Source organism: Brassica rapa, chromosome A06 (assembly GCF_000309985.2).
Source record: "Brassica rapa cultivar Chiifu-401-42 chromosome A06, CAAS_Brap_v3.01, whole genome shotgun sequence".
Classification (NCBI taxonomy): domain Eukaryota; kingdom Viridiplantae; phylum Streptophyta; class Magnoliopsida; order Brassicales; family Brassicaceae; genus Brassica; species Brassica rapa.
In genome coordinates, this window is record NC_024800.2 from 21,133,528 (window position 1) to 21,159,605 (window position 26,078).

At 27.5% G+C, this 26,078-nt stretch overlaps 1 protein-coding gene, 2 long non-coding RNA genes and 1 other non-coding gene across 17 annotated transcripts; 2 read left to right on the forward strand and 2 right to left on the reverse strand.

Annotated features, from left to right (window-relative positions):
- The first annotated feature begins 6,644 nt into the window (after positions 1 to 6,644).
- On the forward strand, positions 6,645 to 10,219 carry LOC103874177. 9 transcript variants are annotated; one of them, XR_634133.3, is made up of 8 exons: positions 6,649 to 7,147; positions 7,235 to 7,294; positions 7,443 to 7,497; positions 7,575 to 7,801; positions 7,879 to 8,027; positions 8,098 to 8,212; positions 8,301 to 8,478; positions 8,560 to 8,919. It is a non-coding gene; the product is annotated as an uncharacterized LOC103874177 (long non-coding RNA). The 9 variants fall into 9 exon arrangements; XR_634128.3 differs by having other exon boundaries at positions 6,645 to 7,147; positions 7,396 to 7,801; XR_004448629.1 differs by having other exon boundaries at positions 6,649 to 7,294; positions 7,396 to 7,497.
- A 1,282-nt stretch (positions 10,220 to 11,501) lies between these two features.
- LOC103874179 lies at positions 11,502 to 14,809 on the forward strand. Its single transcript, XR_634134.2, has 2 exons — positions 11,502 to 13,292; positions 13,419 to 14,809. It is a non-coding gene; the product is annotated as an uncharacterized LOC103874179 (long non-coding RNA).
- LOC103874181 lies at positions 14,681 to 25,855 on the reverse strand. Of its 6 annotated transcripts, XR_004448617.1 has the most exons (4): positions 23,778 to 25,855; positions 22,684 to 22,854; positions 22,535 to 22,605; positions 21,979 to 22,466 (listed from the first exon to the last, which is right to left on the reverse strand). XR_004448617.1 is itself a non-coding variant. In XM_009152591.3 (3 exons), the coding sequence occupies exons 1-3, from the start codon at positions 23,908 to 23,910 to the stop codon at positions 22,349 to 22,351; spliced, it is 324 nt and encodes a 107-aa protein (XP_009150839.1). In that variant the 5' UTR covers positions 23,911 to 25,855; the 3' UTR covers positions 21,976 to 22,348. The 6 variants fall into 6 exon arrangements, 1 of the variants encoding a protein (XP_009150839.1); XR_004448613.1 differs by adding an exon at positions 14,681 to 20,216 and having other exon boundaries at positions 20,321 to 22,854; XM_009152591.3 differs by lacking the exon at positions 22,535 to 22,605 and having other exon boundaries at positions 21,976 to 22,466; positions 22,782 to 22,854.
- TRNAI-AAU lies at positions 22,514 to 22,587 on the reverse strand. Its single transcript has one exon. It is a non-coding gene; the product is annotated as a tRNA-Ile (tRNA).
- Positions 25,856 to 26,078: the final 223 nt, after the last annotated feature.

The window sequence follows — 26,078 nt, forward strand, 5'->3', positions numbered from 1 at the left end:
AAATATATATTAAAATTTAAAATATAGATATTACGTAAATAGAAAGTATAACAAATGGAAATATACAATTTAAAAAATGGAAAACGTACATTAAGATTTAAACATCTATCTTAAAATGTAAAATAGAGATATTAAGTAAATTAAAAGTACAAGAAATGGAAATACATATACAGGAAAATAAATAATAAGTAAATAATGTAAATATATAATATATGAATTATATATGTAATAATAAGTAAATACACAATTTTTTTAAAAATGGAAAAAGTTCATCAAGCATTAAACATCTATCTTAAAATGTAAAATATATAATATAAGTAAATACACAATTTAAAAATGGAAAAAGTACATTAATATTTAAATATCTATTTAAAAATATAAAATATAGATATTACGTAAATAAAAATATAAGAAATGGAAATAAACATTTTAAAAAATGGAAAAAGTACATTAAGATTTAAGCATCTATCTTAAAATGTACTTCTATCTTAAAATGGTAGTAAATTATATAAAAATGGAAATACCACATTAAACAAAAAAATGTATAGTTTTACATCAAAAAAGTCCCTATAAAACTCATTATTCCATCCACATCAATTTCACACTATTAAGGAAAATTTCAAAGCACTCGAGCAAAAAAATGGTTTCACTATCAACTCTTGCCGTCCCAAAAACCTTTAATGACCTTGAATGAGATTTTTTTATAACAACAAACTTTTTGTTATGTGGATTCATTGTTGGGAAACCCGCAACTTCCAAAAGCCAAACTTATTCATGGGAATTGAATTGTTTTTCATAGACTCAAAGGTATTCTTACAAATTTAAATTAATCTAATCCATAATTTTATTGTTAATATTCATACTAACTCTTTCATGATCAAACCATTTCAGTTAATAACCATTCAAGCGTTTATCCCGAAACACTTTCTTCCTCGCCGAATCAAGTATTGGTTCATATTGGTTTAGTATTGTTTTTGGTTTACTAACCGGTTTAGGATGGTCCTATTGTAAATATAATTTAAGTTGGTTTAGCATATATTATGTTTAAAATAACTTAAATTAAATAATAATAATATTATGCTTAAAATATAATTTTAGAGACTTTTCAAATATAGTTTACAGAACATTATAGGTGATGAATTTAATTTATTAAATTCGTTTATTACTTAAAACTAAGTTTTTAAAAAAACGTACTGAGTTATAAATATCAATGATGGATTGGTGAGTATAACATGAAGACAAAAATATAAATATCTGATTTTCAAGATAAGAAATTCAGCTTTTATTCAGATACTCAATATATAATATCTTAAATTATTTTTTTAAAAATATACATAATTTATATATTTAGATTAATCTTCCAAACTTAAACTATTATATTATATATGAATAATGTTTTTAAATAAAAATAATTTCTGATTTAAAATAAAAATAAAAAAACAACATGTTATTTTCAAATAATGGATGTAATTTACATTATAATATCATTTAACAAGTATTAGATACGTTTTGATATATCATTATTTTCTATTTCCAGAAAACAATAAATTGTTAAACATCAATATCATCTAGGTTAAGTATACGAACAACAAAAATTCAAACATCACAAAAAATATTTACATAACCATTATAATACAATAATTTAATCAAAAATACAATTAAAAAAATATTAAAAAGAATAGTTATATACTTAATATTTGAAAATAAAAGATATTTTTGCTAAAATTGTACTTACCTGGCCAAGGAGATCGACCATCATTTTACGGATCGATCGAATGTTGAGCATGTGGTCGATCCAAAAATACTCTGCAGTTTAATAAAATCTCTAAAACATTTATTCCAACACTCAAAAGATAGTTTTGTTAAATATGATAACTAGATAGCCAATAAAATTACAAAAAAATTTAAATAGTAAAAAATATGTTAATTTAACGTGTTAAAATTAAAAATAAATTTTAATTATGACATGCATTTTAACATTTATATAAATATAAATCATAGCCTAAATATATATAATTTAACAACTTCAATTAGAAAAAAATAAAAATCCCGGGCGTAGCCCGGGTTAATCCCTAGTGTTTGAAATAAGTAAATCTCTAGATACGATTTTTTTAATCCTTATGATACATTTTTCAGATAGATGTTTAATTTAGTTTTTTTTACTTTTTAGTTATATATTTACGTATTCTAATTTTCTTGTTTTTATATCAGATGATAAATTATGATAGATGTTTAATGTAATATTTCTATTTTTTATATTGTATATTTACTTTTTATTTATTTTCCTTATATTGTATATTTACTTATTATTGTTTAATGTAATATTTCTATTTCTTATATTATAGATTTACTTATTATTTATTTTTTTTATATGTATATTTATTTTTTAATTTTTGTTAATGCCACATGTCATCTTTTAAAAGAAGTTTTTTCCGCTGATGTGGACGCCCTATGGGACTTCAAAAACTCACCAATATTTTTTTGTAATTTTGTTGGCTATCTAATTATCATATTTAGCAAAACCATCTGTTGAGTGTTGGAATAAATGTTTTAGATATTTAATTAAACTGCAGAGTATTTTCGGATCGATCACATGCTTAACAATCGATCGATCCGTAAAAAGATGGTCGATCTCCTTGGCCAGGTAAGTACAATTTTAGCAAAAATATCTTTGATTTTCAAATATTAAGTATATAACTATTCTTTTGAATATTCTCGTTTTGAATTGTATTTTTTGATTAAATTATTGTATTATAATATTTATGTAAATATTTTTTTGTGATGTTTGAATTTGTTTTGTTCGTATACTTAACCTTGATGATATTGATGTTTAACAATTTATTGTTTTCTGGAAATAGAAAATAATGATATATCAAAACGTATCTAATACTTGTTAAATGATAGTATAATGTAAATTACATCCATTATTTAAAAATAAAAATCCTTACTAATAAAAGGGACCTTTTGAAGCTCCATAGAGCGTCCACATCAGCAAAAAAAACTTCTCCCGAAAGATGACACGTGGCATAAAATATAGTTTTATATTTTAATATTACTAATTTTCAAAAATTATAAATAACATGTAAACATACAGCATAAAAAATAGAAAAACTACATTAAACATATGTAAGACTACCATTTTTCACTTAAAAAAAGACGGATTATCTTCATAATGTAACATTACCGTTTTATAAAAAAAAACATTATATATAATTTCAAAAATAATAAATATATGTAAACATACAACATAAAAAATGGAAATACTACATTAAACATATGTAAAATTACCATTTTACATTTTTATTTTAAAAAAATAATATGTAAACATTAAACATATGTAAGATTACCATCTTTCACTAAAAAAAGACGGCTTATGTGCATAATGTAACATTACTATTTTGTAAAAAAAAACATTATATATAATTTCAAAAATAATAAATAATATGTAAACATACATCATAAAAAATGGAAATACTACATTAAACATATGTATGATTACCATTTTACATTTAAAAATAAAAATAATATGTAAACATACAACATGAAAAAAATGGAAAAACTACATTAAACATATGTAAAATTACTATTTTTCACTAAAAAAAACAGTTTATCTCCATAATGTAACATTACCATTTTATAAAAAAAAAACATAAATATAACTATTTGACTATTTGTCCAAGTTTTTCTATAAAACATTGCCGTTTTACATTAAAAATGAAAAAATACATTAAGATTTAAACATCTATCTTAAAATATAAAATATAGATATTAATAAAATATAAAGTATAAGAAAGAGAAATACATAATATATAGAAAAATAAATAATAAGTAAATATTATAAATATATAAATATACGAATTATATATACAATAATAAGTAAATGCACAATTTTAAAAAAATGGAAAGAGTACATTAAATATTAAACATCTATCTTAAAATGTAAAATATAGATACTAAGTAAATAGAAAGTATAAGAAAAAGAAATACACAACTTAAAAATAATGGAAAAAATTATATTAAGATTTAAACATCTATCTTAAAATATAAAATATAGATATTACGCAAATAGAAAATATAACAAAAGGAAATACACAATTTAAAAAAAAATAAAAAAAGTACATTAGTATTTAAACATCTATCTTAAAATGTAAATCTATCTTAAAATATAAAATTATTAGTAAATAGAAAGTATAAGAAATAGAAATACACAATATAAATAAAAATAAATAATAAGTAAATATATAATATAAGTAAATACCCAATTTAAAAAATGGAAAATTACATTAAGATTTAAAAATATATCTTAAAATTTAAAATATAGATATTACGTAAATAGAAAGTATAACAAATAGAAATATACTTTTTTAAAAAATGGAAAACGTACATTAAGATTTTAACATCTATCTTTAAAAGTAAAATAAAGATATTAAGTAAATAAAAAGTACAAGAAATGGAAATACATATACAGGAAAATAAATAATAAGTAAATATTTAAATCTATAATATATGAATTATATATATAATAATAAGTAAATACATAATTTTTCTAAAAAAAATGGAAAAAGTTCATTAAGCATTAAACATCTATCTTAAAATGTAAAATATATAATATAAGTAAATACACAATTTACAAAAAAAGGAAAAAGTACATTAAGATTTAAATATCTATTTTAAAATATAAAATATAGATATTACGTAAATAAAAAATATAAGAAATGGAAATAAACATTTAAAAAAAATAGAAAAAATACATTAAGATTTAAACATCTATCTTAAATGTACATATATCTTAAAATGGTAGTAAATTATATAAAAATGAAAATACCACATTAAACAAAACAAAAATTAAAATGTACTCCCTCCGTTTCAAAATAGATGATGTTTTAGAGAGTTTTTGATGTTTCAAAATAGATGATGTTTTCATATTTCAAGGTATCTTTTAACTTTGTCAAAAACTGTGTAACCAATTATATTTTGTAGTATGTTTTGTGATTGGTTGAATAATTTTTAATTTATATTTTAGTGATACTTTTTAGATAAAAACAAGTTTTTTAATATTTGTGTCCCAACCTAAAACTTCATGTATTTTGAAACAGAGGGAGTCAAGAAAGTCCATATAAAACTCATTATTCCATCAATATCAACCTCACACTATCAAGGAAAACTTCAAAGCACTCGAGCAAAAAAATGGTTCTACCATCAACTATTGCCGTCTCAAAAACCCTTAATGACTTTGAAGGAGATTTTTTATAACAACGAACTTTTTGTTAGGTGAATTCATTGTTGGGAAACCCACAACTTCCAAAAGCCAAACTTATTCATGGGAATTGAATTGCTTTTCATAGACTCAAGGTATTCTTACAAATTTAAATTAATCTAATCCATCATTTTATTGTTAATATTCATACTAACTATTTCATGATCAAACTATTACAGTTAATAACCATTCAAGCATTTATCCCGAAACACTTCATTCCACGCCGAATCAGGTATTGGTTCATGTTGGTTTAGTATTGTTTTTGGTTTATTAACATGTTTAGGATGGTCCTATTGTAAATATAATTGAAGTTAGTTTAGCATATATTATGCTTAAAATAACTTGAATTAAATAATAGTAATATTATGCTTAAAATATAATTTTAGAGAGTTTTCAAATATAGTTTATATAACATTATAGGTGATGAATTTAATTATTAAATTCGTTTATTACTTAAAACTAAGTTATTTTAAAAACATACTGAGTTATAAATATCAATGATGGATTGGTGAGTATAACATGAAGACAAAAATATAAATATTTGATTTTCAAGATAAGAAATTCAGCTTTTACTCAGTTACTCAATATATAATATCTTAAATTATTTTTTTAAAAAATATACATAATTTATATATATAGATTAATCTTCCAAACTTAAACTATTATATTATATTTGAATAATGTTTTTAAATAAAAATAATTTCTGATTTAAAAAAGAAAATAAAAAACAACAAATGGTTATTTTCAAATAATGGATATAATTTACATTATACTATCATTTAACAAGTATTAGATACGTTTTGATATATCATTATTTTCTATTTCCAGAAAACAATAAATTGTTAAACATCAATATCATCTAGATTAAGTATACGAACAACACAAATTCAAATATCACAAAAATATTTACATAAACATTATAATACAATAATTTGATCAAAAAATACAATTAAAACAATATTTAAAATAATAGTTATATACTTAATATCTGAAAATCAAAGATATTTTTGCTAAAATTGTACTTACCTGGCCAAGGAGATCGACCATCTTTTTACGGATCGATTGATTGTTGAGCATGTGGTCGATCCGAAAATACTCTACAGTTTAATTTAATATCTAAAACATTTATGTTAACACTCAAGAGATAGTTTTGCTAAATATGATAATTAGATAGCCAACAAAATTACAAAAAATATTTAAATAGTAAAAAATATGTTAATTTAACATGTTAAAATTTAAAAATAAATTTTAATTATGACATGCATCTTAACATTTATATAAATATATATCATAACCTAAATATAAATAAATTAACAACTTAAATTAGAAAAAAATAAAAATCCCGGGCGTAGCCCGGGTTAATCCCTAGTACTCAATAAAAGGAGAGTATACTCTCTCCTCCTTCCTCCACATCCTCAAGAAGAGTGGGGCTTTTTTCGCCACGTGTCGCCAAACCAAACCAACTGCGTCGTCTGAATTTATTTTTTCTATTCCGGTTATCTCATCCGCTATTTGGACTGGGCTATTTTTACAGCTTATGACTGGGCCTCTTGAAACATTATGATAAGCCCAAACCTTTGAAATATTATGACAAGCTCACTAATTTTAGGTTTATTCTTCTTTGCTAGCGACCTATGTAGACTGCCCGATGAAAACTTCAGAAACTAAATCGCCGTTCCGATCTCCTCCGTAGGGTCTCAAACTTCCATTAATCCATGATTGACTCTGAGTTTTTGCATGATTAACCCACCACACCATTTCCACTGGGAAGCATTCATTCAATCGACCTCTTCGCATCCCACATCAACTCAAACCTTTTTTACAGCTTTTTAACCATCCTGTCCTTTGGTGTGATTGGTGTTTTCATCTCTACTACCATTATTTTGTTTGGTAAAAAATCTTTTTTACATTCTTCAAACTTGTATGCCTTGACTGACGACCATGATGATGCAAACTTTAAATCATCATCTGAACCAGGCACTTGGTGGCTGTCTTCCAAGTTGGGATTCAAGGGATTGACTGCTCGAGACTATCTTGGTGAGACCTTATATTGTCTTTTATCTGCAGCATTTATTTTATTTTTTTATCTTATTGTTTTAGATGGTTTTGAGAGTGAATGTTTTCTTTTCTTGATTCAGCCATCCGAAGCATATTCTCATCAAGTGATACTGTTTGCACTCTACAGGTTCTTGATTTTTGAAAAGAGTATCTCTGTCCTGAGATTCCTTCTTCTCAAGCTTGTATGTTTACAAGATTTTACAATATCCATGTTAACATTACATATTCTCCATCAAGATGAGACTCCATTGCTATACAGCTTAGTCCTTGGAGAAGGAGTAGTGAATGATGCAACCTCAGTTGTTCACTTCAACGTCGTTCAAAAGATTCACGTCGAAAGCATCTATGGTTTGACGGCTCTACGAGTATTTGAAAACTTTCTGTACCTCTTCTCCACAAGCACAATCCTCGGAATCGCTATTTAAAACCCAGGGCAGAAGACAAATGTAGCTTTTTAAATGTTTTATTATCACTGCTGATCCTCAGGTAAAGTCTGTTATATTCAAATTTAGGACTCTTTGAGAATATAATTCAGAATTGTGTTCTTCTCCTAAACTTGACAGATCATTGAGTTTCTCTGTAGTGACTGCGATTCAGAAAGATGAGGGTTGGTGTTACATTGGCTGCTTCGGGTGGTCAAAGAAACTCGTCCGAGAGGAATCTTTCTTCACATGTGTCGCCTGCAATAAACTAATGCTGTGGCTGAACTCAGGTAAGTAATTTTGAACTTTCAATTTCTGTGTATTGGAAGCAAAAACCAAATATTCTTTCCCTTACGACAGGTACAGGGTGATACTTTTTGTGTTAGACGACACTGGCACATCGGCTTTCCTTGGCTTTGATACGAAGGTGACTAAACTGACTGGCATTGAAGCTTCTGAGGCTGCACATATTGTGGTATGACCTATAATAAACCTCTAAATATCAGCGTCTATTATTATTTGTGCAAAGTGATTCATATATAATGGGTTTGACTGGTTTGCAGGGGATATGTTAATGCTCAGGTTGACACTGACCTGCCTCGATCACTGGCTGATATTGTTGGGAGTACCTATACCTTCCAGCTCAGATTAAAAGACTTCAATTTTACTGCAAACCACCAAACCTTTACCATTTCCCTCATATTTCCTGCACGAGAGCTTGCACCTATGCCAACCTTTGCTGTGAGTATTAGTAACTTCTCCTAATGTGAATTTACTGGTTATAAAAAGAAATGGTGACAGACTTTGTTATGTTGATAACAGGAAGGTGTACAAGTCCCTGAAGCTGACACACCAGGATCATATGCAAGACTTGCTAACACTTGCAAAGTTGCAGAGCAAGCAACTACATCTGATGTTTCACTTCCCGGGCGTTTAGCAGCAGCGAAAGAACAAGTTATTCTGGAAAGAATACCCCGAAGAAAGCACGTGTAGAATGAGTCCCCTGTGAGAACCTAACAATAAGCATCTATTTCCCTTTTTTTGAAAAAAAATACTCAGTGACGTGGTGGTTGTTATTTCTTTTATCAATGCAAATCCTTTTAACAATAAACATCCACATGTCTTGGATTTATAAGTTCTGTAGTCATGTAGCCTTCATTAGTACGTTCGAACAAGCCAGCACTTGCAAGTCTTATAAAATGTAGTATAATGCAGAGCTCATCTGCGTCTTCTTTGGAGGGAAATATGGAGAGCAGAACAGCTCCTACCACATACCAAGTCATCCATCTGCAAGTCTTGCACCCTCCTATAATCCTCGATGGCAAACTCAGAAGAATTTTCAGAGCAAGTATTCACAGATTGGTGATAAGTAACGCTCCACCGATGAGGTTTGAATCACACAAACTTCTTTCGTCTAAGTGTGTGTGAGTTTATGTCTAAGTGTCTATAGTACTCCTATGAAGACCCGATATCTAACCAACATGGGAAGGCTCCAAACCCACCAAGTTGTGACATACTCAACATGAACCATCTATGCAACAATTATTACTACTTTAAAAGACCGGAACAGTTTGTCCTTTACATTTCTCAAAGATGAGCAAAAAACATTTCCAGTCTTTACCTTTTTTAAGAATGATTATTTCTCCCTTTTTTTGGGTCAAAGATTATTTCTCCCTTATGTATTGAGTTCTCCTATAAAGTTTCAGTTTAAGCTTCCACCATAATAGACATTAACTTCTCCGTCATCCATACATACAAAAACACTAAAACAATTTACAGAAAAAATAATAATTATTGCATCGCTTGCATTAGTAAGAATCTTTAGAGATAGGCTCGAGGGGAGTCGGAAATGCCTTTACTTGACGTACAAGTGTGGGGTCTCCTAACCGAATAGCATAAACCAGAGGTTTTCCATCAAACATGCACTCATAAAATTCATATTTCAGGTTTCTAAATTCTATATCAACAATATCAAATGCACCAGAAATTAATATTTTTTAAATTCGTATATCTACAAGCAATGCTCATGTGTCCCTAATCCCCAACTAAGGACTATATTATAACTCTCCTACCATCCCAGTTCATTACGTAACTAGATATATAAAAATACAGTCTATATAATTCATCCAACGTCTACAGAAAAAAAAAAAGAAATGATTAAACAAATATAAGTTAAATTAGCAGAAGCTTCATTATATGATCAATTGGTTTAAAAACTAAGCACCCTAAGAAAACTTTGAAATAAATAGTACAAATATCGCTGCTTAATTAAAACATAAGAATCCTGAACAAAAGGTAAATAATAGTTATATTATTAATAAAATGTAACGTCAATTAAAAACATATAATATAATGCTCTCTTACAAATCCACACTAAATAAAAATTATTAGAGATAATTCTGATAAAAATTAACAATCTAACGTAAACAAACATTCATCCAAAAAAACAAACCTTTTGAATAAATGATCCTCTAAACAAAATGTTACAAGAAGTCAAGAAAATCGATAACTTAAATTCACCATCTATAAGACATAGCTATAACACCTTATACTGATTTTAAATTTGAACTCACACAAAATAACCAAATAATTATTAACAACCACTTCTTTCTTTTGAGTTTTCACACTAAACAAGACCTTCAGGAGCGAATCCACGGTGCACACTCCAAGTCTACATCTATAGGCTCAATACACAACAATCTATCATTGATTTCAATAATCTATCATTGGTACTTAACTGTATAAGTATGTTCTCTGAATAAAACATCAACTTTACTTCATATTAAATTCCAACTAAATTAGCTTTGTCACAACTATCGGCTATTTATTCTACTTTTATTGAATCGATTAGTCAAAACCATGTATTCTATTCTACTTTAAACTAAGCAACTTCAAAACAAAGTAATGCACTACATTCGCTAACCACTATCAAATTGAACGAAAAAAATATCATTCTCTTCCAAAATATTTTCATATTTTTGAACATATTTTCTTTACTAAGTTTATGAATTGTAAATTCATGTAAGAATAAAATATAGGAACCCGGCGCGTAGCGCCGGAATACCACTAGTTTAATTTAAGGCACAATAAAAGAAACCTTCTTAATATGAATATAATGTCGTCAGGGCCAAGGTTGAAGATTGATGGACCTCAAACCTAAAATATTTAAGGCCAATAATTAATATGTTAAAAACATTATAAATATGGGTAGGATGAAAGTTCGAACCTATGACGTTATGAAGGAGAAATCAGGTAAAAACAGCTAGACTACAGTAAAATATTACAGTCTTTTTGGCCCGAAACTATTTAATATAACAGTAAACCCTTCATCCAGGACTTCTCTAAATGTAATATAAGATGTACTAGATTTTAACACGCACGTTTATAAATATAATTTTTTTTATTATTTTGTATATAATAATTTATAATTATATATTGCTGTCATTTAAAAAAGAACTAAATAGATAACATATAGTTCTAAATATTAAAATTTAACATATGTTAACAATTTTTTTTTGTAAAAATTATTACATAATTTATGAATATTAATTATTTTAAAAGGTGAATGATATTTTAATCACTTTAAACGGTGAATGATATTTTATTTATTTATCTTAATGAAAGTATTTTTTCAAAATATATTGGTTTACCAATTCAACATAATTTTAATATGTTTGAAAAAAACATAATTTTAATATGTAATTCATTAATTACTTCTATTTTAGTATAATGTAGAAGATACTTATAAAATTTATAAAATTAGCAAAAAAAAATCATTATTTTGTTTATGATAAAAATTTAATTAGAATTAATTTATAATAATATTATACTACTAATTGCAAAATTAATCAGTGCATTAATTAGAAGAATATTTAAATTTTTAAGAAGATTTTGTTAGATTTTTTCTCAACAGATTCTGTTATTCCTAAAACGAAAGTTTAAATTTATAGTTAAAATAGATTTGTTATTAATATCCTTATAATTATTTAGAAATGTTATACACTAAATAAACTAATGTAAACAACAACAAAATTATTTGAATATATGGACCTAGACTTCTAGTATGACTATTTTGTAGTAGATAAAAATGATACTTCTCTTTTAATAGAGAAGATTATTGTAACAAGTTTATCTAGCTATAAAAATACTCCAATTATATATTCTTAAGCTTTTCATCACCCAAACATTTTTGCTACTCAATTTAATATTCAAACTAATTTTTTTTTCTCATTTTAATACACTTACTTTTAAAACTATGCCTATTTTAATATCCAAACTACACTAATTTTAATAAACCAAATATTAATAAGTTTCAGACAAAGCTTAAACAATATCTAAAATTAAAATTTAAATCTTAAAATTTTCAAAATTTATTTAAATTTTAAGAATAAAATTAACTAAGTTTTGGATAGTATTTTAAAATTTAGAAAAAAACATTTTGAATAAAATAAATAAATTATTTTTAAACTTTAAAAAACAAAAATAAATTTGAAATTAAAACTAAAACTAATATTAAAAAAACAATTCAAGATTATCCAAATATAGTTACTTTTATTCTTAAAAGTTAAAATAAAATTTAATAATTTTAAGATTTTTTGAAATTTTAGAGATTTCTAAGTTTTGTTTGAAAGTTATTATTAACATGAGCATACTTTAGGTATTAAAATGAGCATATTTTAAAAGTAAATGTATTAAAATGAGAAAAATAATTAGTTTAGGTATTAAACTGAATAAAAAAAGTTTGGGTATTAAAAAGTTTAACAAAATTTAGTTGCGTTATTTTTATGGAATTTTCCCTTTTAAGAATTAACCTTTGTTTCTAAATATATTTTTTTTTGTAATAATCATACTTTATAGATCGAATGGTCATAGTCAATGGTCAATCATATCTGGTTTAGTAATGTTCCTAATTTTTTCTTTGACTCTTGTGGAATCTTATACACCACTTATTTAGAAAAAGAAGAAAGAAAAAAGTAACACATTAACAATATTGTGCTTTTTGTCATCAAGGATATTTTGTTTAAAAGTGGTATTTAATGTTTTTGCACATGGATTAATATTTTTTTTATTTTTATATAATTTATCTTGGTTACATATGAATATCATTAAATAAAATTAATTCAACCAATAAAAAATTAGTCACGAAATTCAAATGATATTAAATTCTATTTAGAATAGTGAATACATCAATTATTTTCGCTGCAAAAATATTTTCTTTAAACACCACTTAAATTGATATGGTAGAATTATACAGCAAGATTTTCTAAATAATCTATAAGAAGAAAATATATGTGCATATATGTTAGGTAAAGAAAAAAAAGACTAGTCAAAACGATAATTAATGGATAAATATATTGCCTCTTTAAAATTATTTGGTGACATAACATACTTTATATTTATCTTAAATATTTTATTTTGTATAAATAATACCAAGAATATAAAATCACAGTTTTCAGGAGAAGCACATCACAAGATTGCTTAAGACGTCAAAACCATGAAAATACAGGCATCCTTGATATTCATGTTCATCCTCTCTTTCTTTGCTTTACATCAGTGTATGTATATATATATTTTATCATTTATATTTCTTTGTTTTTTCTTTAATTTTTTTCTCAAAATGTTTTTTATTTTTTTCGTCGTTAATGTTTGTTTGGTTGATGTATGATGATTTATATGTGAAGGTGCAAAGACGAATGTTAAAGGAATAGAGGATTCAAACATAGTCATAACATCAAATTGTGTTCAGGCTGGGTGTTTTCATATATTTAAAAAAGATTGTTGGTGTTGTCCAGGACCAGGACGCAAATGTTGGAAAGACAAAGCTTCGTGTGATGCTATATGTCCTCGTCCTCCAAAATAATGTAATAAATCTTAATTTATTAGAAATTGTTGTTCAGTGACGCATATTAAAGTATTCAATAATAAAAAATAAATTAGTTTTACCTACATTAGTCTTCTTATTTATAACTTGCATTTTTATTTAAATACTTAGGAAAAAATTTAAGAATCATTTTGTCATTGAATTTCATCACATTCGTTACATACATTTATGCAACTCGATTATGTTCCAGTTATGAAGCAAATCACATTTTAATTTAACAAAACCTATTAACAAGCAATGTTAATGTTATTCATATAAAATGAATCATTTTAAATCGCCATAATTTTTTGTATTTTTAAATATAAATTCTCTGTTCTCAAATTAGATAAAAACTTATAGTTCACCATTAGTTTATATTATTTTTGAAAATGTTAACTCCATTGAACAAGAGTGGATTTATTATTAAAAATAATTATTTTTTTGTTTAAACAGTTTTAATAAATTTGTACAGTGACAAGAATCCCCATAGTTGAATTGAAACTAACATTGGAAAACGACACTAAATGGCAAAAATCATATTAGCAATGTTATTCAAAATATGCATAAAAATGTCAAAGTGTTTTTATACGGTAAAATTGAAAATTTGATATTTTAATCAATGTTATAATTAAATAGTTGTTAGGATCAGTTGATATTTCTTGCATGTATGATTTTTATAATAGTCGAATGAATGATGCATCTTAATTTAAAGGAATAGTGGTTAAGTTTAGGTAGGATTTTTGTTCGCTACAAAAACTGCATTGGGCCTCCAGATATTACTTGACAACTTAGCATACACAAGAAGACTGGCCTTAAAAGCCCTGCGTACAAAAATAAAGAATTTTCTTTTCGAATGCTATAAGATGCTTAAATCAGTAAAGTGTTTGGGGCTAATGATCAATCGCACCTATCGGATGTGAGTGTTTGGTATAATAATACTAATGCACTCTATAGAAGTGGGGTTATAACTTTAGGCCAAGTCCAATCGAACACTATAGCTGTAAAATAGTGCAATATTTGCGGTTTCCTCTCTCCAACCACACGGTAAAAGGAACTGTATTTTTTTTTCAAAACTGTTTTTTAATATGTTATTTATATTTTTTATATATCTTATTATTTTTTATCACTGGATATGATATCTCAATAAAGTAAATATGTCATATTTGTTTTGTTATCTTTTAAATTTATTTAATGTAAAATATTAATTTATATGAAAACAAATAAAAACTAGTTGAAAATACATAAAAAAAATTAATTTATACACTGAAAATTTAAATTACAAAATTAAAACTAAAAAAAACAACATAAAAGATAACATTGCGTACAATCAGATAACGTAATCTAGCTTTTGTAAAGTGTTTTTAATTCTTAAATTTTGTATAATGTAATCTAGCTTTTGTTATGTGTTTTTAATTGTTAAATGTAAGAGTTTGTTTTGATAATAATATTTTAATATAAGGTTTTTCATATAATATATTTATATTTAAATTATAAATATTTTTTAAAAAGGTGAAATAGAAATATCATTTAAATTAATATTGGTTAATATCTTTTAGTTATAATATTATAAATATTTTACTAAACAATTAAAAACTAAGAGAATCTTGTTTAATAATATAATAGTGAATAATATTTTTTTGTGTATTATTTGGTGGTGTGGTTGGAGAGTCAAAAATATTTACTGCTAAAACGACATTAAAATAGGAGATAATATGTGATTGTATCCCTTTTAGACCACCATATTAAACTCCTACCTCAACCGAAGAAGAGAATTATATATTCCCGTTTTGGCCCTACAAACCTACGAGTCTACTTCCCCTGCAACCCTATCAACCCACTCACAGACGGTTGTATCAGTGTGTCAGTCAGTGTGTCAGTGTATCAGTCTACTAGATTCTAGCTATTTTTCTTCCCTCTTATAATAAGCTCTAGCTCTCTTTCTCTCTCTCTCTTTAATATTGTATCTCATAAGAACAAAAAAGAGAACATTGTTGTTAATCATATTTCTCTTTACTGACTTTGATTTCTAAATTAGAAGAGAACGTCATCATGGTTTGTTTGATTTTTTTCTTGTTCCTCCGGCGGACGAACCCGTCCCAAAATAAGTCGTAAGTAGCAAATACATGTTTTGTTAGATGATACATTGTTTGTTAGCTTATACGTATTTTAATAACAATTATGTTAACCAAGTTTTTACTTAGTTATCTGATACCATTTTATGTTTAGTTTTATCAATTTTTTCATTTTCTACTCTTTGAAAAACATATTTCGTAAGTTATTATTATAATAAAACATTGTTACTTAATAAAATAAATAATTGAGAATATACAAATAAACTTTTCATTAACTGATATATGGTTTGTTAATTAATAAATGATTTGATAAATTGTTTGTCAGTTTATACATTGTATTGATACATGATTTGTTAACTGATAAAAGAGTGGATACATGATTTGTAAGTTAATATATTTTTTTATAAATGAATTACTAACTGATAAATGATTTTTTAATTGATATATGCAGTGTTAACTGATGAGTTCCAGATGAGTGAATCATTGTCTCAGATGAGTTCCTGGAACACAACAAAGGCTTTCAAATTCTCCATCCTGGTGGTTATGGTTAGGAAATTGCTGATCGAGATATATTTCTGGTTAGCTGCTACGAAAGTGTTATTAAATGATACAAGTTTGTTAACTGCAACAAAATATTACAAAATGTTATTAAATAAGTGATGTTAACCGATACATTGTTTGTTAACCGATACATGGTTTGTTAACTGATATATGGTTTGGTTTGTTAACTGGTACATGATTTGTTAACGAATATATGGGTTGTTAGTTGCTACAAACTTGGCTACAAAGTAGTGGTCACTCATTTGGTATAAAGCAATGTATCATATAACAAACTACGTAATAGCTAACAAATTATGTATCGAATATTTTATTTGTTAACAATCATGTACTGGTTAACAATTCATGTATCAGCTAATGACAACTATTTTGTAATCTTGAAAACCATTTATCAATTAGCCACAACCTCTTTGTAACAACTAACATATTTTTTCTTTCATAGAATTACTACTTTAAATCTACGATCTTCGGTTTATTTTTTATGGTTTTTTACAAAAACAATGAATCTTTTGGAATCTTCGTAAAAAAATCATCAATGTTTTTTTGATCTTTATATAAAACATTGTAAAATTAGTCTGATTTTTTTTTCTATAAGCTTGAATGATAAATGAAAGAGATGAGAAAGAAAACTAGATTTCTATTAATATGATAAAAAACCATAAAATTAACTCACAAATAAAAGAAAAAATGTAGAGAAAAAGACTAACTACAAACCTATCCTAATTACATATCTATAGCTCTGACACTATTTTGTTTCACCTGTCACGCGTCAGAAACTTTTGTCAGAAGACAAAGACTGCAAGTCGCAGAGTTTTGTGTCAAATGAAAGAGAAAGTCGCAAGTAGCATCGAGGGCATTTTCGTCTATTTCAAACCAAAGAGATACAACTTGAACCTTTTATGTCACTCAATAGATAGAAATCATTTTAGGACCTCATTTTAGGATATCTAGCTAATTGTCTCTTAAAATAGTATCATAGGTTGGAAATACCCTGTGGATGTATTATGCACTGATAGTTTTGTGGTTCTGGATAGTTCAAATGATTACATCATCATTGTTTACTTGTGGATGTATTATGCACTGATAGTTTTGTGGTTCTGGATAGTTTAAATGATTACATCATCATTGTTTACTCGTGAAATGACTATACATGAGCCTTCTCCCCTCCTCCCTTGCTTTTTTCGTCTTGTCACATTATTAAAAGTTAAAATGACGATCGGCAGCTGCATGAAGTACTGAAATCCTGCAGTTAAACAAAATCCAAGTTTTGTTTGATCAAAAAAAAAAACAAAATCCAAGTTTAATTTTTGTTCGCAAATTTCATGGTCAGTCCCGTGCGAGCCCTTTTAGGGGTCTGATGCAATTTTCAAATATAATATATATTAATAATTATTATAACATATTTAAAATGATAAAAAAACAATAAAAATGGCAATAACAGAAAAAGCTAATAACAAAGATAATGTTTATAGGATAATAATTTTTAAGTTTTTAGTCATCAATATTATAAACAGATTCTATCTAGATTTTACTAAGCAAACATGGGACTCTGCATTCATAAAGACAAAGTAGGAGGCTGAATATTGTATGCCCTTGTATTTTAAATCTGAGAGACATGGATGGTCTCAGCTGTGGAGAACGTTTCCCTAAGTCATTGAATTGCTTCCAAATATGTTGCAAACTCGGATTATTTTTCTGGTTCGGAAAAGATTTTCACCAGTTAAGAACAAATTGTTGCAAATGTCACTTGAAACTTTCGAAGATTGGATTCTACTGCCCAGATAAAAGCTATCAATTCCACATGTAAAGGAGAAATGATACACCTTGTATTTCTTGCCCCCACCAGACCATCAAATGTTTTGAGTTTCTCTGTGAATCATATTTATGAATGAAGTCATTTTCAACATTTAACCAATTCAAAAATTAATATCTATATATATAATAGAACTAAACAAAAATTGTTTTCATATATATTACATATTAAAATATATAGCATATTAACCATGAACATTTGTACCACAAAAATATGACAAAACTAATTATATAATGCAAGTGCAATAAATTTTGTGGAAACACATTTCAGAAATTAAAAATAATTAGAATCTCTAAACTTGAATAAATAAAACAAAGAAAATTCATATTTTCTTGTCGATCTGTGGTTTTGAGATTAAACAAGAATTGAATGAAATATTATGCAGAATCGATATATTATGCAGAAGTGACCTTGAGAATAACACTCTGGCCAAGTGAGCTAATGAGCCATTTATTATAATCTCAACGTAATATTCAATAACCAAATCTTGACCTAATGTGTGACCTTGAGAATGATATATTATGCAGAAGTGTGAGGCTGCCTTTTTTCTCTGAAGATATATATTGATTCATACTGAAAGAACCAAACTGAAATACAAAGGGTAGCGAAAAATGAAAAATATCCTGAGAAACATAAATCTATAAATTGGACAACTAGAACCCAAATATGGACACTTTGAACTAATTAAAACAACTTAATAATACAAGACTTGAGAGAGAGAATTTAGCTAAATAGCTAAATCCAAAAACAGAAAAACATATTTTCAAAAAAAATTCAGAAATATACTTTATCAATTAGTATGAAATTCTGTTATAATACATATTTATCAAATTCAATAAATCATGTTAAATTTCATTTATTTTATCTGTCATATATTCATTCGTTCTTGAAAGTAAAAGAAAACAAAATAAAATAAATCATCTAATTTAAAAAAAAAGAAACAAATAAATCAATGATATTTATAAAAAGGTGAAAAAAGGAAATACACAATTATTTACGGTTGTATAATCTCCAAAGAAGAGACCATCCCAATTTTAACTTTACTATTTTATTGTTTTACGATGAGTTAACTTCCTTTTTTGAAGACGTGATAGTTTGTTAGTGTATTGCTTATTTCCTTCTTCGTTTTCTAAAATCCAACCGTTGATAACTAGTTCCTCTATGTTGGTTTTAAGAACTAACAAGTGAAGATAGCTTTCATAAAAACAGAACTAACAAGTAATGACATCACAACAAAAGAAACCTTCAATATGTATCCAAATAATCAGTTCGAAATTAATGAGACCCAGTGAGGCTTAGAAAGATTCTATAATATCCGGGTTTGTGGTATATAAAAAGACTTAAGAAAATTGATTTGGCCTCATGAATTTTATTAGTTTCACCAAACTGGGATATTATAGAATCTTTTTAGGCCTCAGGGGTCTCATTAATTCCGAACTGATTATTTGGATACATATTGACGGTTTCTTTTGTTGTGATGTCTTCACTTGTTAGTTCTGTTTTTATAAAAGATATCTTCACTAGTTAGTTCTTCTTAAAACCAACATAGAGGAACCAGTTATCAACGGTTGGATTTTAGAAAACAAAGAAGGAAATAAGCAATACACTGACAAAATATCACGTCTTCAAAAAAAGAAATTAACTCATTGTAAAACAATAAAATAGTAAAGTTCTTCAAATTGGGATGGTCTATAGTAAGTGATTCGCGATACCACGTGAGGCCAACACACGAAAAAATATCATGAGGTGATTACAAAAGCAGTAAACAATGATTTCGAACCTTTGAAACATGGATGGTTATGGCGTTACAGATTCAATCAAATCTTGAAAAAGTTTGGCCCAAAAACCACAAAAGTATTGAAAGCATGCATCTAGAATTTGGGCATAAACTGAGACTTTGGTTAACGGTGAGGCAATATTAAACAATATTCTGAGCAATTATGTAACTTATGGAACTAGCCTCCGCCTTGGCAGACACCGCCAATTGATCCTTCAATAATCATTACACAAGTATCATCAATACAACCCTTAAGGAAGCGACCTTTTCTCAGGATCCAAGGGAATGTACTCTGATGGCGATTACGCTGAGAGAAATTAGATATTCTGCTATTTGAAAACAAGACTAGCCTTTGCACAATGAAGCTTCCATTCCATGGGCCATAACCTGCGACTATCACTGAAAGAAACAACCATACTACCAGAGGTTACCATATGAATCTTCTTAAACTGTTAGAAATTCATCCTGACACAAAACAGAAGTATATACAATTATGTTGATACCTCTGCTGTTTGTAGGTCGATGGAAAGCCTAGCCTTGGATCTTCTACTTTTACAAAACCAATCAGCTATAAGAAAACATTAAGCGTAATGCCTTGTTACAGTCAAATCAAGTTGATGTTATCTAGTCAATCAAATTGGATAAATCCCAAAGAGAATTAGTTTGTAAAAGAACTGTTTGTCATGATTTATGGAGATGATGCGTCACTTAATCAACTTACATGTTCCAAGTGATTTGTCATGCATAATGAAGCCAATAACACTAAGAAAATAATGGGTTTAACGAGTTTGAAAGCAAGTCAAAAAGAAGACAAGACAAGTAAAACTCAAGACTTTTATAACACAAAAGACCAATCAGCTATCAAACAATTAATTCTACACGATTTTACAGAGCGCATGTTTCCTACATCATAAACAGAGAAAAAAAAAAACTGTCCGAATACTAGACTCTAAAATACTTCAAGATCATCAAGAAGATCATCATTAATTGTGAGGATACTACTTGTACTCTAAAAGATTTCACCTTCCTCAAGATCATAAAGACGATCATCATCAATATGATCAGTTTTTAAAACCAACCCAAACTTTTTAAGCAAAGATCGATCTCTTGCCTTGCGGGAACCGCCAATGAGAATTAACAGGTCTTTTTCGGTTTTTTGGGCAGACAAGGGATCTTGTTCGAACTTACAGTTTGATCTTGCTTCTTCTTCTTCTTCCTTCTTGATTATCGCAAGTCTTTCCTCTTGTCTGACTTTCATCCTTTCCTCCATCATGGCTTTTTCTTCTTCTTCCATCTTCAGCACCGCAAGCCTTTCCTCTTGTCTGACTTTCATCCTTTCCTCGATCATGGCTTTCTCTTCAAGCTGCCTTTCCTGAAGAAGTCTCTTCTCTCTTCTGATCGTCATCATAGCCTCAGACTTGTTACTACTCGACTTTACAATTATATCTGCAAACCTAATCTTTATCGCTGCCGCACGATCAGATTTTGACAAGGAAGAGGACAAGAACAACGGGTCACGACCCAGACTTGTCGCTGTCGTCATTGCAAAACCCTAGGCTTTGGATTTGAAACAGAGAGTGAGAGAGTAAAGATAAAGAAGAAGAATGAAGAAAAATCAATGCCGAAAAAGAAACCCTAAATCTCGGATTTGTAGAGAAGAGAGTGTCTCTGTGAAAATCTATTTCTGTAGGAGACTCGGTGTGTTTATATATAGGTTGTTAAATGGGACCCTCTCTATTTCCTTTTTCGTTTTTAAAATTCGATTATTGTTTTGCAATGGATATTATTTCCTTTTTTGAATACATGATCATCTTATTGGTTATTTCCTTTTAGTCAAATATCCAGCCGTTAATATAGTTGTTTCCTTTTTGCTTTTCTCATGACCTAACCATAAACGTACTGGTTATTTCCTTTTTTCTAAAATTTATTAAAATCTAACGTTACTAATTTCTCCTTTCTTCTTTTTTTTTAACAAAACTCCTTTTTTTTTTGGTAAAATCTTTTTCTATTTTTCTAACAATCGACGGTTATTTTTTTTCTTCTTAAAATCAATCAAATAAAAGACGATAAATCATGCTATTAGCATCAAAGGAAAATCCTCTTTTTTTGGGACCAATCTAAAAGAGATAAATCTTAAACATGCAAATCACACATCATCTCATGGTAAGTGGACTGTTCTTCAGATTATAAGACCAAGACATTTAAGTTACAGTATGTAATATGTTCTTCGTCATCTTCTGGAAACCGTAAGTGAAGACATTTAAGTCAAACAAACGGGTTTGTTTTAAAAGAACTAACAAGTGAAGACATTTAAGTCAAACCAAAAGAAGCCTTCTAATAATCAATTCAAGTTGATGAGACATCAGGTATAGAAAGACTCGATCAGATCTTGGAAACGTTTGGCCTGAAACCACAATAGACAGGTGGGTGTAGACAGCATGCAGCGCTTACATTCTTTATGTTGATACCTCTGATCTTTGTAGGTGTGTGTGGAAAGCCTAGCGTTGGATCTTCTACTTGACTAAGATCAATCAGCTATAAGCAAACATGAAGCGTAATGCCTTGTTACTGTCGTTGGAAACATAGCCTTGTTTCTGTGCGTTTGCTGTGAAGAGAATGAAGCTTGGCTCCTCCAAGGCCTGACCAGTCCTAAATCACAAAGAATGCGTGATAAAAAAAAGGACACAAAAATGGAGTGGCCTATACAGGTTTCGAACCTGTGACCTTCACGTTATTAGCACGACGCTCTAACCAACTGAGCTAATAGGCCATTTGTTCAATACCTCGACTTAACATTATATAAGACAAGTTTAGTAAATGTTGTATCTTTGAGTATGATATTATTATTCAAAAATGTGATACTTACAACATTCTATGTTTTCAGTAATGCTGAAGATCGTCCTACCAAAAATGATTCATGAACGGGGTAAAACAGAACCAGTTTGAAAGAAAATTATGTGTTACCTGAGCACTGGTAATAGCCTAATATGTACAGCAACAGGGTGGTCAATGAAGAAATGTTCGTCATCCCGAAGATCTGCCACATTTGATGAACACAAAGCATGCATAAATAGTTAGACGGAAGATCAAGGTGGATTCTAAGTAAGAAACAGAGTTCGGTTACACCATTGTTGACAGAAGATAGTGTAATCAGCCTTTCCTCATAATTGTTATATTTAGACATTGAGTGCCTCTTACATGCAGATGGTTAAGTATCACGAGAAAATGTGGGATAAGATAAGCCATGACCTCACAAAATTCATTGAAACAGAAATAAAAAAAGATCAAAGAGAGATCCAAAGGATGAAAGGACCAGATAAAAACAGAACCAACGAATGTAAGGCAATGTCCAAAGACATGAGCAGTCAAATCAAGTTGATGTTATCTAATAAATCAGTTATACACCTTCAGAGATGAATGTCAAAAAATTGGTTGAAGTAGATGATGAGTAACATAATTAAGTTACATGTTCGAAGTCATTGGTCATGTAATAATGAAGCCAATAAGACTAAGCAACTCTGAATAGGTTTAACGATTTTGAAAGCAGTCAAAAAAAGAAGACAAGTAAAACTCAAGACTTTCTATAGAGAAACAAAGACCCATTAGCCATCAAACAATTCTACATGATCATAAACAGAGAAAGAAAAAAATAGATAGTCAGAATACTAGACACTCTAAACGATTTCACCTTCTTCAAGATCATCAAGCAGATCATCATCATCACTTGTTAAAACCAACCCAAACACTGTTTATATGCAAAATATGATACGATACTAGTACGCTAAAAGATTTCACCTTCCTCAAGATCATCAAGAAGATTATCATCAATATGATCAGTTTTTAAAACCAACCCAAACTTTTTAAGCAAAGATCGATCTCTTGCCTTATGGGAACCACCAATGAGAATTAACAGTTCTTTTTCGACTTTTTCGGCAGACAAGGGATCTTGTTCGAACTTACCGTTTGATCTTGCTTCTTCTTCTTCTTCCATCTTCAGCACCGCAAGCCTTTCCTCTTGTCTGACTTTCATCCTTTCCTCGATCATGGCTTTTTCTTGAAGCTGAAGAAGTTGCTTCTCTCTTCTGATCGTCATTATAGCCTCAGACTTGTTACTACTCGATTTGACAATTATATCTGCGAACCTAATCTTTATCGCTGCCGCACGATCAGAATTTGAGGAGAAGGAAGAGGACAAGAACAACGGATCACGACCCAGACTTGTTGCTGTCTGGTGATTATTTAAGAAAATAATAATGAATATTAATAAATGAATTTATGGTGAGCTAAAAAAACTTATTATTTAATTATATGAATCAATATATTTCTATGATTCTAAGAATCATCTTAGCGATGACACGTAGTTACAAAAAGAAATTGTAATGTTTCTCAACTCCTATATAAGAGATTTATGAGGAATTGCTCTCTATATACATTAAAAAGACACTCTTTCTCTTTTCATTTTTTTCCTATCTCTCTCTAAAATCTAAAAGCTTTGATTGGGGACCACCAGATAAATGAAAAAAAATGAACAAAATGAAAAAAAAAATTTCATTTTAGGAATTGCAAAAATAGAAAACTTTATTCAATTTGTTCTTGATCAGAATTACTGAGGAAAACTTTTCTTTATAAATTTATTCATTCATGAGGAATTTAGAGGAAAAGAGCGGGATCTACCTTTCAATAATTTAACTAAAAATTCAACCTAACTAGTATAAATTTTGAGGAACCAAAAATTCAACATAACTACTAGTATAATCACCCATTTTTAGTTAATTGACAAATAGAGCCTTCATTTATTGGTTATTTCTTTTTTTTTCTTCTAAATCTAACAGTTAATACTTGTAATCTTTTCGATTTTTCTAATATTTGAAAGTTGTTTTTTTTTCTTTCAGGTTTCTTCTGTTTTTTTTTTCTCTTTTCTAAAACCCAATCGAATAAACGACCACAAATCATGCTATTCGCATCTAAAAGAATATCATTTTTTAGTTGTGTTTTCATTATTTTATTTTTAATTAATTTTCTATGTTTGAGTTTGTGACTAAAAAAGGAAAACAAATTTCATAAGATTCACATGAAAACAATATTTTAAATGATCTTTTTTCTTACAAATTTTTCTATATGTTCTTTTTTTTAGCAACTTTCTATTTGTTCTTAAAAGTTTGTATTTATATTTTTAATTTTTTAAGTCACTATTTGTTGAATAAAGTTTTCACTAAACTCAAGTTATATTATTTCATTTTACTAATTGGTTATTTTGTATTTTTACAATTTATTTTTGTTTTCCAAATTAATATTTTTAAATCTTTATTTTGATTACGTGTTAATTATTGGTTTTTGGTTTTAGGTTTTATCTTTCTTTTTAGTTTAAACATAAATTTGGTGGTCAGAGGAGTTGATTTTTTGTGAAATTATTTTTTTTGTTGGTTTGAGTTTTGATATTACGTGAAGAAACAAGAACATAAATCTGTTTTTATTTTTCTATTTTTATGAATATTCACTTTCTGTTTTTTTAAAAAAAAAATTTATGCTTGAAATTTAATTATGTGAAAAATAAATAAATTATGTATTTTTGCTAAATTATTATCTGTTAATAAAAAACAATGTCAAAGTTTTGTTTGGCTTGAAAATAAAGTAGTTACTAAAAATATATGCGCTGTTAAATGTTTTGCTTGTAATTTTAGTTTAAACAGTAAAAATCATTTTTTAGAATAATTCATGAAATTTTTTCTAGGATAGTTTTTTGTGTTTTTGTCACAAAAATAGCTTTCAATGAGAAAAATGACCAAAAAAGTTTTATTAAATGGTAAAAGTACATTTTTATCTTAGAGTTAACTATATAGAATTAGGGTTTAGAGTTAAGGGGTGACGTTTTGAAGATAGAGTTTCAAAATTTAAAAAGTAAATATTAAAAATTTCAAAATTAAAAAAAAAACTATTTTGGTCATTTTCGTTTTTGTGGACTATTTTTGTGATAAAAACTTTAAAAATGGTTATTTGAAAGAATCGCCTATAATTCATTAAATTTTAAATTTTTACTCTTGGATGTCTGTCTATATTTTATACAAACTCTTGATGAGGTGACATCATGATAAAGAGAAAAATCATTCTTAATGTATATATATATAATACTTTTATCTTATATATTTACTGGATTCTGTAATTTCTATTTGAAATAAATAGGGATTTTGTAATAAAAATTCTTTGCCAAAAAAATAATAATTAAAAAATCCTCTAGCCACAAGTTTATGCAGGCCGCTAATA